The following is a 12,919-nucleotide window of genomic DNA, read 5'->3' as shown; positions in this document are numbered from 1 at the left end:
GCCCACGTGCCCCGCCCCCTGCAGCCTCTCTGTCCCGCCCACCGGCCCAGGCCCCGCCCCCTGCCCGCCCAGGCCCCGCCCCGCCCCGGCTCGGGCTGCCGAGGACCCGGAGTAGAGGCGCCCGAGCCCGCGGCGGCGGGGACGATGTGGTTCTTTGTCCGGGACCCGGTCCGGGATTTCCCGTTCGAGCTCAGCCCGGAACCTGCCGAGGGCAGCCCGCCGGGGCCCTGGGCGCTGCACCGCGGCCGCAAGAAGGTGAGCGCGGCCCCGCGCTCCGCAGGCCGCGGCGGACCTCGGTCTCGCCTAGTCAGCGCCGCCGGCCCGCCGCGTCGCGCCCCGCCTGACGTGGCTGCGGAGCCGCCGGGACAACGGGCCGCGGGAGGGGGACGGGCAGTGCCGACGTGGCGGGAGGAAGGACCGAGGACTGACAGGCGGACGGAACCGGGGTCACTTGGGCCCGGCTCTGTGCCTGAGGACCGACCTGGGGAGAGACCCGGCCGGCGCTCCCGTCGGGCCGCTCTGGGGCCGCCGGGGAGCCGAGTGGTCAGCCCGGCCCGGCCCGGCCCCACACCCTGAGGCCCCTGTGCCCTCCCCAGGCCACCGGCAGCCCGGTGTCCATCTTCGTGTACGATGTGAAGCCCGGCGCCGAAGAGCAGACCCAGGCGGCCAAAGCTGCCTTCAAGCGCCTCAAAACGCTCCGGCACCCCAACATTCTGGCCTTCATCGACGGGCTGGAGGTACTTGCTGCCCCATCTCTGCCCCCCGCTTTCTCCCAGTGCCCACCCTCCTGCCTCAGCGCCGGGATGCGATCCCCCTTTTCCGTCTCCCGCCCCCCGTGTCCCCCCTCAGACAGACAAATGCGTCCACGTAGTGACAGAGGCCGTGACTCCGCTGGGCGTGCACCTCAGGACGCGAGCAGAGGCTGGTGGCCCCAAGGAGCTGGAGCTGTCCTGGGGGCTGCACCAGATTGTGGTGAGGCGGGGGCATGGCCGTGGGAGCGGGGGTGGGGGCTGCGGGTTCTGGGCTGTAATGGCTGCCTCTGCCCCCAGAAAGCCCTCAGCTTCCTCGTCAACGACTGCAGCCTCATCCACAACAACGTCTGCATGGCCGCTGTGTTTGTGGACCGCGCCGGCGAGTGGAAGCTCGGGGGCCTGGACTACATGTACTCGGCCCAGGGCAATGGCGGGGCGCCCCCCTGCAAGGGGATCCCCGAGCTCGAGCAGTATGACCCTCCAGAGCTGGCTGATAGCAGTGGCAGAGCTGTCCGAGAGACGTGGTGGGTGCCCCAAGCTGCTCTGTTCCGGAAGTCCCTGCAACCTCAGGACCCCTAGACTGGCTGGCATGCACTCCCCTGGCCCGTGCTGTCCTCAGGGGGGTGTGGCAGGATGAACGCAGGCTTTGGGGTCAGGCAGCTCTGATTTCGGAAGTTGTGTGACCTGAGACAGATGCCCTTGTTTCTCTGAGCCTCGTTTTTTAACATCTGTCAAATGGGCTAATGCAACCTGCTTATTGGGGCTGATGGGGAGGATCAGCTGAAGGACACAGCCCAGGGTCTGCCATGCAGTGTGTGCTGGTGCCCAGGGCAGGTTGGAGGCCTCTGCTGGCAGGTGCCAGGGCCTTCAGCAGCTCTGGTCACTGTCTCAGGTCAGCCGACATGTGGCGCTTGGGCTGCCTCATCTGGGAAGTCTTCAATGGGCCCCTACCTCGGGCCACTGCCCTGCGCAACCCCGGGAAGGTGAGTGTGGTCTTCCCCAACCCCTCCCAGCCAGCCAGCCAGCCCTGCCCTGCCCTGACGCTGACCCTTCTCCCACAGATCCCCAAATCGCTGGTGCCCCATTATTGCGAGCTGGTTGGAGCCAACCCCAAGATGCGTCCCAACCCAGCCCGCTTCCTGCAGAACTGCCGGGCACCCGGTGGGTTCATGAACAACCGCTTTGTGGAGACCAACCTGTTCCTGGAAGAGATTCAGGTGAGCCACCCCACCCTGGGCTTTGGGCCTGCACTCCTCACTCCGTCCCCTCCCCACTTTGCCGGCTCCCTCATAATTAGATCTTTGGAGACCACAATGGGCTGTGGAGCGAGGCTCTCTGAGTTCAAACCCTAGCTCCTGCTCTCATTTATGTGTGATCTCCCTTGGCTAAAGCTCAGTCCTAATAACAGTAGCTTCTAGAAGGGTGTGGTGAGGGTTCAGTGAGTTTAACGTGCATAGGATGGTGCCTGGCACGTAGTAGGTGTGTAGCGACTGCTCCTGGCCATGAACTCCACTCATACATGCTGGCTCTATCCCTGATGTGTGCCATGCCCGTGCTGGGCTGCAGTGTGCGCAGGAGGGCGGAGGAAGGAGTCAGATCCCTGCTCTCAAGGATCCAACAGGGATCAGGTCTCTCCTTGGGAACTCTCGTTGGAGAAGAGGGACAGGAAACATACGTGAGGAGGCCTGAGTTCCCTGGGAGGGGATGAGCGCCAGGGAGGAAAATAGCAGGGCAGGTGCTCAGGGAAGGGCTCTCTCGGGATATTTGAGTGGAGACCTGAAGTGTGTGAACGTAGGCGGGATGGTAACTGGGGAAGAGTGTTCCAGGCAGAGGGAACAGCAAATGGAAAGATGGTGAGCAGGGAGCCTTTGGCTTACCCTCTTTGAACCTGTTTCTTTATCTGATGGGGGTGACAGTACTGTCTGCTGGCCCATAGAGTTGTAAGGAGTGCAGGAGAGAGGCTCTACTCTGGACAGCTGCTCCGACCGGCTGTGGGGGGCACACAGCGGTGCCTGAGACTCTGGAGTGGGGAGGCGTGGCAAGCACTCCCATAGACCTGCATGGAGGATGGAGAACCTGAGCTGGAAACACCCGAGTCCTGCTGCCTCCTGGGCAGCGTGGGGGCAGCAGGGCCTTTGTTCCGTGGAGTTCTTCTCCCATGGCTGGGTCTGCTGGGCTGCCCTTCTCCTTGAAATGCTCTCCATAGCAAAAGGGCTGTTTCTGGCCAGTAGGAGTGGGTGGCCAGTGGCCAGGTGGCGGAGCGGTGGAGAGAGCCCAGCTGTGACTCTGGATGTGCGACCTTGCATGTGGTTTGGCCTTTCTCTGGGCTTGGCTCCCCCAGCACCCTGCTGTCAGGGCGCCAAGCCTGCCTCCCATGCTGGTAGAGCCCCGGCGAGCCAATCAGGTCCTCTTCACCCCCAGCCGGAGACCACCGCTCCTGGGCGAGGCAGTGGCTGTGGGGTGAGGGTGCAGCAGGGAGCACAGGAGCCTTGGAGTCATGTAGGACTGGGTTAGAGTCTCAGGAGCTGATCTTGAACCTTAGCCTCCTCGTTTGTGAATAGAATGACAGCACCTGGGTGCAGCACAACCGAGGTCCCAGACTGTTGAGTCAAACCCACTCCTCTCTGATTTTTTTTTTTTAATATATATTTTATTGATTTTTTACAGAGAAGAAGGGAGAGGGATAGAGAGTTAGAAACATCGATGAGAGAGATCGAACAGCTGCCTCCTGCACGCCCACAACCCAGGTACATGCCCTTGACCGGAATCGACCCCGGGACCCTTCAGTCCACAGGCCGACGCTCTATCCACTGAGCCAAACCGGTTCGGCGATTCTTTTTTTTTAAAAAATAAATTTTATTGATTTTTTAACAGAGAGGAAGGGAGAGGGATAGAGAGTTAGAAACATTGATGAGAGAGAAACATCGACCAGCTGCCTCCTGCACACCTCCTACTGGGGATGTGTCTGCAACCAAGACACAGGACCCCTCAGTCCACAGGCCAACGCTCTATCCACCTAGCCAAATCGGTTTTGGCTTCTTTTTTTATTTTTTTAATATATTTCATTGATTTTTTACAGAGAGGAAGGGAGAGGGATAGGGAGTTAGAAACATTGATTAAAGAGAAACATCGATCAGCTGCCTCCTGCACACTCCCTACTGGGTATGTGCCTGCAACCAAGGTACCTGCCCTTGACTGGAATCGAACCTGGGACCCTTGAGTCCGCAGGCCGACGCTCTATCCACTGAGCCAAACCGGTCAGGGCCTGACCGATTCTTAGCGTGTGAATTTGGACAAGCTCCTTTCCCTCTCTGTTCTTCAGCTTCCTTGTTCGATTAAAAAAAAAATGGTTGGGTTTTTTTTTTTTGGTTTTTTTTAATGCCTTGGCCAGTGTGCTCAGTGGTAGAACATTGACTCATGTACCAAAGAGTTGCAGGTTTGATCCCCAGCCTGGTTGGGGCACGTGCAGGAGGTAACCAATTGATGTGTCTCTCTCACATCGATGTTTCTCTCCCCCGCCCACCTTCCCTTTCACCCTCTCTAAAAATCAATGAAGCCGAAACCGGTTTGGCTCAGTGAATAGAGCGTCGGCCTGCGGACTGAAAGGTCCCGGGTTCGATTCCAGTCAAGGGCATGTACCTAGGTTGCGGGTACATCCCCAGTAGGAGATGTGCAGGAGGCAGCTGATCGATGTTTCTCTCTCATCGATGTTTCTGACTCTCTATCTCTCTCCTTTCCTCTCTGTAAAAAAAATCAATTAAAAAAATATATATATATATAAATCAATGAAAAAATATCCTCAGGTGAAGAATAACAAAAATAAATAAACGAATAAATAAAATTTTGACTTAAAAATATTTTTATTGATTTGAGAGACACATTGATCAGTTGCCTCCCATATGCACCTCGACCAGGGATCAAACCTGTAACCTGGATATGTGCCCTGATCAGGAATTGAACCTTGACCTTTTGGTGCATGGAACAACACTCAGCCAACTGAGCCTCACTGGACAGGGTGCTTCCTTGTTGGAGTAAATGTGGATGCTGTTGGTGCCGTTATAAAGCTGGGAGGGGGATTATGCAATCTGTGTAAAGGTTTAGGACATAACCCTGCCTGGCATGTAGTCTGTCCTCCAGAAATGCAAGTTGTGGATGTTATGGCCTCTGAGGGGTTAGGACTAAAGGAGACTGATTTGACAGCCTGGCTCCTTGGGCTCAGTGAGTGAAGGACCAGGTCTGGGGGTAAAGTAAGCCCTGTCTTCCCACGTGAGCCCCACCCAGCGTGGGGCTGCAGCTGTGCCCAACCCAGCCAGGGTCAGGGAATGGGTAAGCCTCTTCCCCTGTCTGAGCCTCAGTCTCCTCATCTGTGTGATGGGGTTAGTGGTACATTTTGGGTTGTTGTGAGTAGAGGCAATGCTGATAAAGGGCCCGATCCCCACAGTGGCTGCTTTTCTAGCAACAGGTCAGGCGGCAGTGATGAGAATGACACTGATTCTGTGATGTGCCAGGCGCCATGCTGCCAATTGTGTCATTTTCTGGGGGGTCCTCAGAACAGCCCTGGGGGGTGGTATAGTTATTCTCCCATTTTACAGATGCAGGAACCTTGCCCAAGGTCACATGGCTGATAAATGGGAGACCTGGGATTTGAACCCAGGCAGTTGGACTCACAAGCTTAAGTTCTTCAGGCTGTGGTGACCCCCTGTCCTTGCCTGTGGCTGGGGAGGGCCATGACCAGGCTGCTTTCTCCTCCTGCATCCTGTCCTGTCCGCACTCCTGCAGATCAAAGAGCCGGCTGAGAAGCAAAAGTTCTTCCAAGAGCTGAGCAAGAGCCTAGACTCGTTCCCCGAGGATTTCTGCCGGCACAAGGTGCTGCCCCAGCTGCTTACTGCCTTCGAGTTTGGGAATGCGGGGGCTGTGGTCCTCACCCCCCTCTTCAAGGTGAGCGGGGCCAGGGGCCTCAGTGAGGGGAGACGGCAAGGCTAAAAGCCTCAGGAACTGTGGGGCCAGAGACTGGCTGGGATCGGAACCACAAAAGAGAAGGCCCCATTTTGGGGGCCAGCCCCGCGGAGCCATTCTAGGGACGGGCAGGCTCCAAGCCCATATGAGGAGTTGGTTAGGGCAGACCCAAGCCCATTTGAGGAGTTGCTTCCTGCCGGCCAGTTGTCAGGGAGGCTGAGGGGACTTTTGGTCTTTGGGGAGGGGAAACCTTGTGCCTCCAAAATTCTTCTCCAAAGACCTCTGGCTTCAGAGCCCTCAGTCCTTCCTCCATGTCACCAAGACAGTTCTCCTGTTTGACCTGTGATCCCATCCTGGTTCCCAGGGCCCAGGGGATCACCTGCTCACCACCTCACTTTACATCCTCCCTCATGACCACGTGATCTCCTTCTGTGGGCTAGGTCTTTATCCCCTTCCTCAGACCCCAGTCTGCCCTTAACTGGGCACCAGAACGCGTTCTCCTGAAGGGACTTGGTGTGCAGGGCGTAGTAAGTCCTGTGTCACTGGGAACCCCCAGAAATTGTAGGCGGAGATATGTGTGCATTTGGCTTGTAGGTACCTGAGTTTAGGGAGGGGCGCAGCACTTCCATCAGCCTCCTAAGAGAGGCTGACCCAGAAAGGTCAAGGGCAGGGCTGACTGAAATGGAATATGGGCAGAGTGGCTGCTGAGGAAGTGACTGCCCCCCCCCCCCCCCCATCACTCCATTCCCACCCTGGGGATCAGCAGGAGTTAAATAAGCCTACTGACGACAACTCCCATCCTGTGGCCGTAGCTGAGCCCTTTTCTGCTCCTTCCCTCAGGTGGGCAAGTTCCTCAGTGCTGAGGAGTATCAGCAGAAGATCATCCCTGTCGTGGTCAAGATGTTCTCATCCACTGATCGGGCCATGCGCATCCGCCTCCTACAGCAGGTAGCCCCGGCCAGCCCCCTTCCACTCCACCCAGACTCCACCTTGGTTGCTGGGGAGGCCCCTGCCTTACCACCAGCCCTAGGCAGGTGACTAGAGCCCCTGCCCTGGCACTCTAGAAACCCCTTCCCAAACATACATGCAGGTAAGGGACCAGTGAGGCTGTGCTCTCTGGAGTCGAGATCATCACAGGGCTGGCTCATTGGCAGCTTTGGGAATGCCCAGCCAGCCCTAGCTGCAGGGCTCAAACGCTCCCATCTCCAGCCTCTGTTCAGTAGACACTGGCTGAGCCCCTCACTGGGATACGGTAGCACTTTAGCCCTCTAGAGAAGGGATAATGTCTCCTGCCAACTCCAGGGCAGCAGGGAGCATCAGACAAGATGGATGAGATGGAGGGTGGGGGCCCCTGTGAACTAGGACATACCGGTGGCTCTCAGGCATTCCCTCTCCAGCTGACAAATGTACCAGCCCTCATCCAGCCAGTGGCTCAGAGGCTGAGCGTCCACCCATGAACCAAGAGGTTGCTGGTTTGATTCCCAGTCAGGGCACACACGGGTTGCAGGCTCGATCCCCAGTAGGGGGCGTGCTGGAGGCAGCCAGTTGATGATGTTTCTCTCTCATCAATGTTTCTATCTCTTCCTTCCTCTCTCTCTAAAAATCAATAAAAACAGTAAAAGGAAATGTACAGCCCGCCTCACATCCCTTGTCTGGTTGGGGATTATGCCCCCTTTTACGAAAGAAGTAGTGGGGAGTCTGAGAGGGGGCGTGACACAGTTGGCTTGCTGAGGAGGACCAGAGTCCAAGCGCTCCCATTCCCAGTGCCTAGCTCTTCCCAGCATCCTCCTGGCCTCTTCTCACTCATTAGCTTGAGGCCAGATTCCACATGGAGGCTCAGGAGACTCACTTGGCTGGCCAGTGCCTGCCAGGTGGAGAAACCAAGCCAAGAGTGGTCCCGTGGCTGGGGTGGGGGATGGAGGGACTGACTGGGTTTTCCCACTTCCCACTTGGCCAGATGGAGCAGTTCATCCAATACCTTGATGAGCCAACAGTCAACACCCAGATCTTTCCCCACGTCGTGCATGGCTTCCTGGACACCAACCCTGCCATCCGGGAGCAGACCGTCAAGGTGGGTGTGGCCAGGCCCAGAGTGGCCACCCTGGTTTTCCAAGGGTTGGAGGGGGCTTACCCCAGGACACAGAGGTCTTGATTTTGGCCTGTGAGTCTGAGAAGGTTATGGGATGGGCAGGCACCATCCTGCATGTGGATCCAGGCCATGGGTGCAGCTGAGCAGCTGTGGGGGGAGAGGTGGGCATAGCCTATAGTCCTATGTTCAGTAGACACTGGCTGAGCACCTCACTGGGATACGGTAGCACAGGCAGACCGGACTCCCTGCTCTCATGGAGCTTCTTTTGAGGGGATGGGGTGTGGGCTTGGCAGACAATAAACAGAATTTCAAAATATGTATTACATTAGGAAGTAATAGACTGTGAAGAGAAGGGTTTTACAAATAGTAGTCAGGGTAGACCTTGCTAAGGAGGTGTCATTCAAGGAAAGGTGAAGGATCGAGGTACATGGAGATCTGAAGGAAATGTGCCGTCTGCAGAAGGAATAGCATGTGCAAAGGTCCTGAGGCTGGCAAGTGCCTGGAGTATAGAAGTAGCAGCAAGAGATTTAGTGTGGCTGAAGGGATCTGGGTGTGGGAGTGGGCCCTGAGAGGTTGGTGGGGTTGGGGGCCAGGGCCTCATAGGGTGTGGCAGGGAGCTGATGCATTCGATGGAACAGGAGCCGAGCACTGACCTGGTCAAAAGAACCGCTGTGTTGTGTGGAGAATGACCCTCAGAGCAAGGGTAGAAGCTAAGGCGCTGTTAGGGCCTGTTGCAGTGGCCCAGGGGAGAGGACAGAGGCTGAGATGTGAGTGGTAGCGGCAGGAGGAGAGAGAAGGGGCCACATATTGAAGGTGGAATCTGTGGTATTTGCTGATGGGTGGATATGGAGTCAGGGAAGTCCGAGGCTTCTGCCCTAAGCAGCTGGAAGGTTGAGTTGCCATTTACTGAGAAGACCGGGAGGGACAGGTGTGGGGGAGGAGTTGGGCTGAGTCTTGGTCATGTCTGTTAGCCAGTGGCGATGTCCTCTGGCTATGCATGTGTGCAGTTTAGGGAACGAGTCTGGGCTAGAGGCGCGCATCTGGGCATTGTCGGCTAACGGGCATTCAAAGCCCTGGGAGGGTGAGATCGCCTCGGGTGAGGCGTGAAAAAGACGTGGCCTGACGGGTGGCTCTGGGGTCTGAACAGACAGAGCTCAGCAAAAGGAGGCCAAGGAGGCCAGCTGGCCGGGTCAGCGGGGAACCAGGACAGGATGGTATTCTGGAAGACCAGAGACCGAAGTTTCAAAGAGGAGGGAGAGCTCAGGGGTGTCAGAGCTGCTGAGGGTTGAGTTCAGAGAGGATGGAGATTGACCATTGGATTTAGCGACATGGGAGTCACTGGTGCCCTCCACCTGAGCCGACTGGTAGAGAGTGTGGGGTGCAAGTCCGAGGAGGGTTGCACGCATGCCAGAGAGAGCAGATGAGAGGTGGGAGACAGGAGTGCAGACAAACTTAGGAGGTTTTGCTGTAAAAGGGAGAGCAAAGTGGGGTCCCTGTCCTCAGCACTGTGGGTACAGGACCAGGTTGGGAGGTAGGTTTGGGAGGGCTTTGGCAGGTCAGTGCCCAGGGCCACCGGTGGCCTCTGCACCCTCCCAGGAGGCCCTTCTTCATGTGACCCACAATGTCCACTGTCCCTGACCCTGCAGTCCATGCTGCTCCTGGCCCCGAAGCTGAACGAGGCCAACCTCAATGTGGAGCTGATGAAGCACTTCGCTCGGCTGCAGGCCAAGGACGAGCAGGGCCCCATCCGCTGCAACACCACCGTCTGCCTGGGAAAAATCGGCTCCTACCTCAGCGCCAGTGTGAGTGCCCTGCACAGCGGTCAGGAGTGCTCACTGTCACAGGACCGCAGCCTCCTCTGGGGCCAGGCCTCCTTGTTTGTGAACCATCTTCCTCCCAGAGACCTCGGTCCTAGGTCCTCCCAGCCCTGATGTCTGAGGGTGGAGTGCGTTGTGCCAGGTCACACAGCCAGTAGGGGGTGGATCTGGGAACCGAACCCAGGCCTGCTGGCCCCCACAGCCTGTGTGCACCCTCTCAGCCAGGTTTTGTAAATGCAGACACTGCAGTGTCCAGATAGTTGACAGGAATGAATGAATTGGGTCAGTGGGGCAGGTAGGAAGGAGGCACAACCCCCACCCCAGGGCAGCTGCTGCTCCGGCCCCTGTCACCTTGTTAGTCCAATGATCTGGGAGGAGAAGCCAAGATCCAGAGTTTTAAGTCAATTCTCCCCCACTTGTTAGTGACTAACCCATTTCTTAGCCTCTGGGAGCCCTGTGGACGGCCGGCCTCTGCTCTGGGAAGTGAGGCCTGGCAGTTCTGGGCCCCAGGACTGACCCTACACTCGGGGGCCCTCTCTCCTGCTCCACCCCAGACCAGACACAGGGTCCTCACCTCTGCCTTCAGCCGGGCCACTAAGGACCCGTTTGCACCGTCTCGGGTTGCCGGTGTTCTGGGCTTTGCTGCCACCCACAACCTCTACTCGATGAATGACTGCGCCCACAAAATCCTGCCCGTGCTCTGTGGCCTCACTGTGGATCCCGAGAAATCTGTGCGGGACCAGGTGAGGCATAAATGGGGCCTGGCCCTGGAGCTGGGGCTTGGGGGGTATGTGGGCCCTAGCTGGCCTCTTGGGGCTCACAGGAGCCCTGGAGGCCCCAGCTCTGCCCCTTGCTACCCCACAGGCCTTCAAGGCCATTCGAAGTTTCCTTTCCAAACTGGAGTCTGTGTCAGAGGACCCCACCCAGCTGGCCGAAGTGGGTGAGTGGCCCGCACTCATGTTCCCTCCTGCTACATCCTTGACTGCTACGTGTTTTGGCCCCTCCCACCTCGTTGGAGTATCTGAAATCTGGAAGAGCCTTAGAGAGCAGACTTGATACTGCTCTCCCCACCCCCATCTTGCAGATGAGGGAAGGCAGGCTGGAGAAGGGGTGCCCACTCTAGATCCCTCTGTTGCCCTATCACATTCCCCATGGACCCCTGAGGCGCCTACACCTGTCTCTCTCCTATCACTGCCCAGAGAAGGATGTCCATGCCGCCTCCAGCCCTGGAATGGGAGGAGCCGCAGCCAGCTGGGCAGGATGGGCTGTGACAGGGGTCTCCTCGCTCACCTCCAAGCTGATCCGTGCACACCCCACGGTTGCCCCAGGGGAGCCCAATGTCTCCCAGAGACCCACGCCTGAGGGTGAGTGTCTCAGACCGGCTGCATCAGTGGCAGAGGCTTTGGAGGTGCTGGCACCCAGGAGCTATTCTTGTCTGACTCCCCCTGGGGCAGTGACATAGGGGACAGGGTTGGATCTAGTCCCGTTAAGAGCCTCCCCTCCCTACACTCTGCCCCCACCCCCAGAAACCTCTGCCCTGTTCTGAGACTTTTCTGGGCCCCAGTGTGTGGGAACTCAGTGAGTCTCTGCTTCCCAGGACTTCCTGCCCCGGCTCCTACCCCTGCCCCTCCCACACCCGTTACCTCAGGACACTGGGAGGCACAAGAGGAGGGCAAGGACACAGCAGAGGACAGCGGCGCTGCCGACAGATGGGATGACGAAGACTGGGGCAGCTTGGAGGTGAGTGGGGCTGAGGGGGCCTCCCAGGGGGCCCCCAGCTTAAAGGCCACAGGCTGCCATTCAAGGGGCTCCTGTGGGCTTGGCTTGTCTCAGGCCTGTCCTCGCCTGCATCCCTGGTGAGTAGACATGGAGCGGCCACTGTGGCCAGAGCTGGCAGATGAGCTCCCACTCAACTCTAGGGAGCACAGTGGGCAGTGAGAGGCTGGAGGGCACGGGTTGGAGCAGCCCAGTGAGCCTCCCTCTCGCCTGTCCCTGTCCCTCCACCTGCTTCAGAGCCCAGCTAGCCCCAGTGCTCAGCAAGGAGAGGCCACTCCCAGGCCTAGATCCAGACCAGTCCTCCCTGGGGGAGGGGGGTTCAGGACAGGCTGAGGATGGAGTGGGGCTTTGGGCCCAATTTCCCCATCTGCCTGACTGCAGTTTTGGGGAAGGGGTGGAACTCTGGACCTCATTCCCAGCCTAGAAGAGTAACGGAGGCCAGGTTCAATGTGTGCACCTTATAGCTGTGAAGCAGGGCTTGAGGAGCAAATGAGGTGAAGGCAAAAGAAAAAACGGTGGAACCCATGGCTAGGAAGGGGCTGGAGGGCTTCCTGCCCTTTTGGGTTGGAGGTGGGGGGTGGTCCTATGGTCTTTCTCTCCTTTCCACACTGTAGCAGGAGGCCGAGTCTGTATTAGCTCAGCAGGACAACTGGAGTACTGGGGGCCAAGCCAGCCGCGCTGGGCAGGTGAGCTGGATGGGACAGGTGTGTGTTTGCATGGAAAGCTGCGCCTGGCCCCTCCCTGTCTGGTGCTACCTCCCCCTTCTCTTCTGCAGACCAGAAACCCTGACCACAAATCTCCCGAGTCGGACTGGAGCAGCTGGGAAGCTGAGGGCTCGTGGGAGCAGGGTTGGCAGGAGCCAAGTCCCCAGGAGCCACCCCCTGAGGGCACTCAGCTGACCAGCGAGTATAACTGGGGTGGACCAGAGCCCAGTGACAAAGGCGACCCCTTTGCTGACCTGTTGGCGCGTCGGGAGGTTGGCACCCAGGTACTCAACTCCAGTCCAGTGGGAGGGTGCAGACCTGGGAGGGACCTCCACAGGGAGCTGGTCTCCAATTCAGGCCATGCTTCCTTTTCAGCCAAGACCTGATTCGTGGGGTGATGACAACTGGGGTGATGATGGCCTGGAGACCGAGAGCCGTAAGTGCTTCCCCAAGGAGGGCTGGCACATCAGGGCAGTCCTCGCCTCCCCCTCCAGCAGGCCTGGGCTGGGAGTCAGACCCACTTGTCCCGAGGCCTCAGCCTGCTTCCCCTTCCTGTTGCAGGGCAGGCGAAGGCTGAGCTGGCCCGGAAGAAGCGGGAAGAACGTCGGCGGGAGATGGAAGCCAGACGTGCTGAGAAGAAGGCCGCCAAGGGCCCCATGAAGCTGGGGACCCGGAAGCTGGACTGAACTGCTGGTGTGGGCGCTTCCCGGCCACGGGGAACAGCCCCATGGATGTATTTATTGTACAAACCATGCCAGCCCGGCCAGCCCGGCCAGGCACATCTCACATGTACATAATCAGAGCCACAATAAATTCTATTTCACA

At 58.3% G+C, this 12,919-nt stretch overlaps 1 protein-coding gene across 2 annotated transcripts; it reads left to right on the top strand.

Moving 5' to 3' along the window:
* The first annotated feature begins 65 nt into the window (after window positions 1-65).
* SCYL1 (SCY1 like pseudokinase 1) lies at window positions 66-12,919 on the top strand. Of its 2 annotated transcripts, XM_036326677.1 has the most exons (18): window positions 67-255; window positions 597-737; window positions 850-972; window positions 1,050-1,276; window positions 1,645-1,735; window positions 1,814-1,969; window positions 5,532-5,690; window positions 6,549-6,656; window positions 7,666-7,779; window positions 9,444-9,599; window positions 10,169-10,357; window positions 10,479-10,554; window positions 10,814-10,978; window positions 11,212-11,354; window positions 12,005-12,076; window positions 12,166-12,378; window positions 12,470-12,530; window positions 12,656-12,919. In XM_036326677.1, the coding sequence occupies exons 1-18, from the start codon at window positions 145-147 to the stop codon at window positions 12,778-12,780; spliced, it is 2,430 nt and encodes an 809-aa protein (XP_036182570.1). In that variant the 5' UTR covers window positions 67-144; the 3' UTR covers window positions 12,781-12,919. The 2 variants fall into 2 exon arrangements, with proteins under 2 accessions (XP_036182571.1, XP_036182570.1); XM_036326678.1 differs by lacking the exon at window positions 10,814-10,978 and having other exon boundaries at window positions 66-255.

Source organism: Myotis myotis, unplaced genomic scaffold, assembly GCF_014108235.1.
Source record: "Myotis myotis isolate mMyoMyo1 unplaced genomic scaffold, mMyoMyo1.p scaffold_m19_p_10, whole genome shotgun sequence".
Lineage (NCBI taxonomy): Eukaryota > Metazoa > Chordata > Mammalia > Chiroptera > Vespertilionidae > Myotis > Myotis myotis.
This window is presented reverse-complemented; position numbering and strand designations above follow the sequence as displayed.

Bases quoted from the DNA above. Each gene is read 5' to 3' on its own strand.
- SCYL1 (XM_036326677.1), top strand. From the start codon at position 145: ATGTGGTTCTTTGTCCGGGACCCGGTCCGGGATTTCCCGTTCGAGCTC. The intron at 738-849 runs GTACTTGCTGCC...GTCCCCCCTCAG, and splicing joins CCTTCATCGACGGGCTGGAG to ACAGACAAATGCGTCCACGT. The intron at 6,657-7,665 runs GTAGCCCCGGCC...CCACTTGGCCAG, and splicing joins GCATCCGCCTCCTACAGCAG to ATGGAGCAGTTCATCCAATA.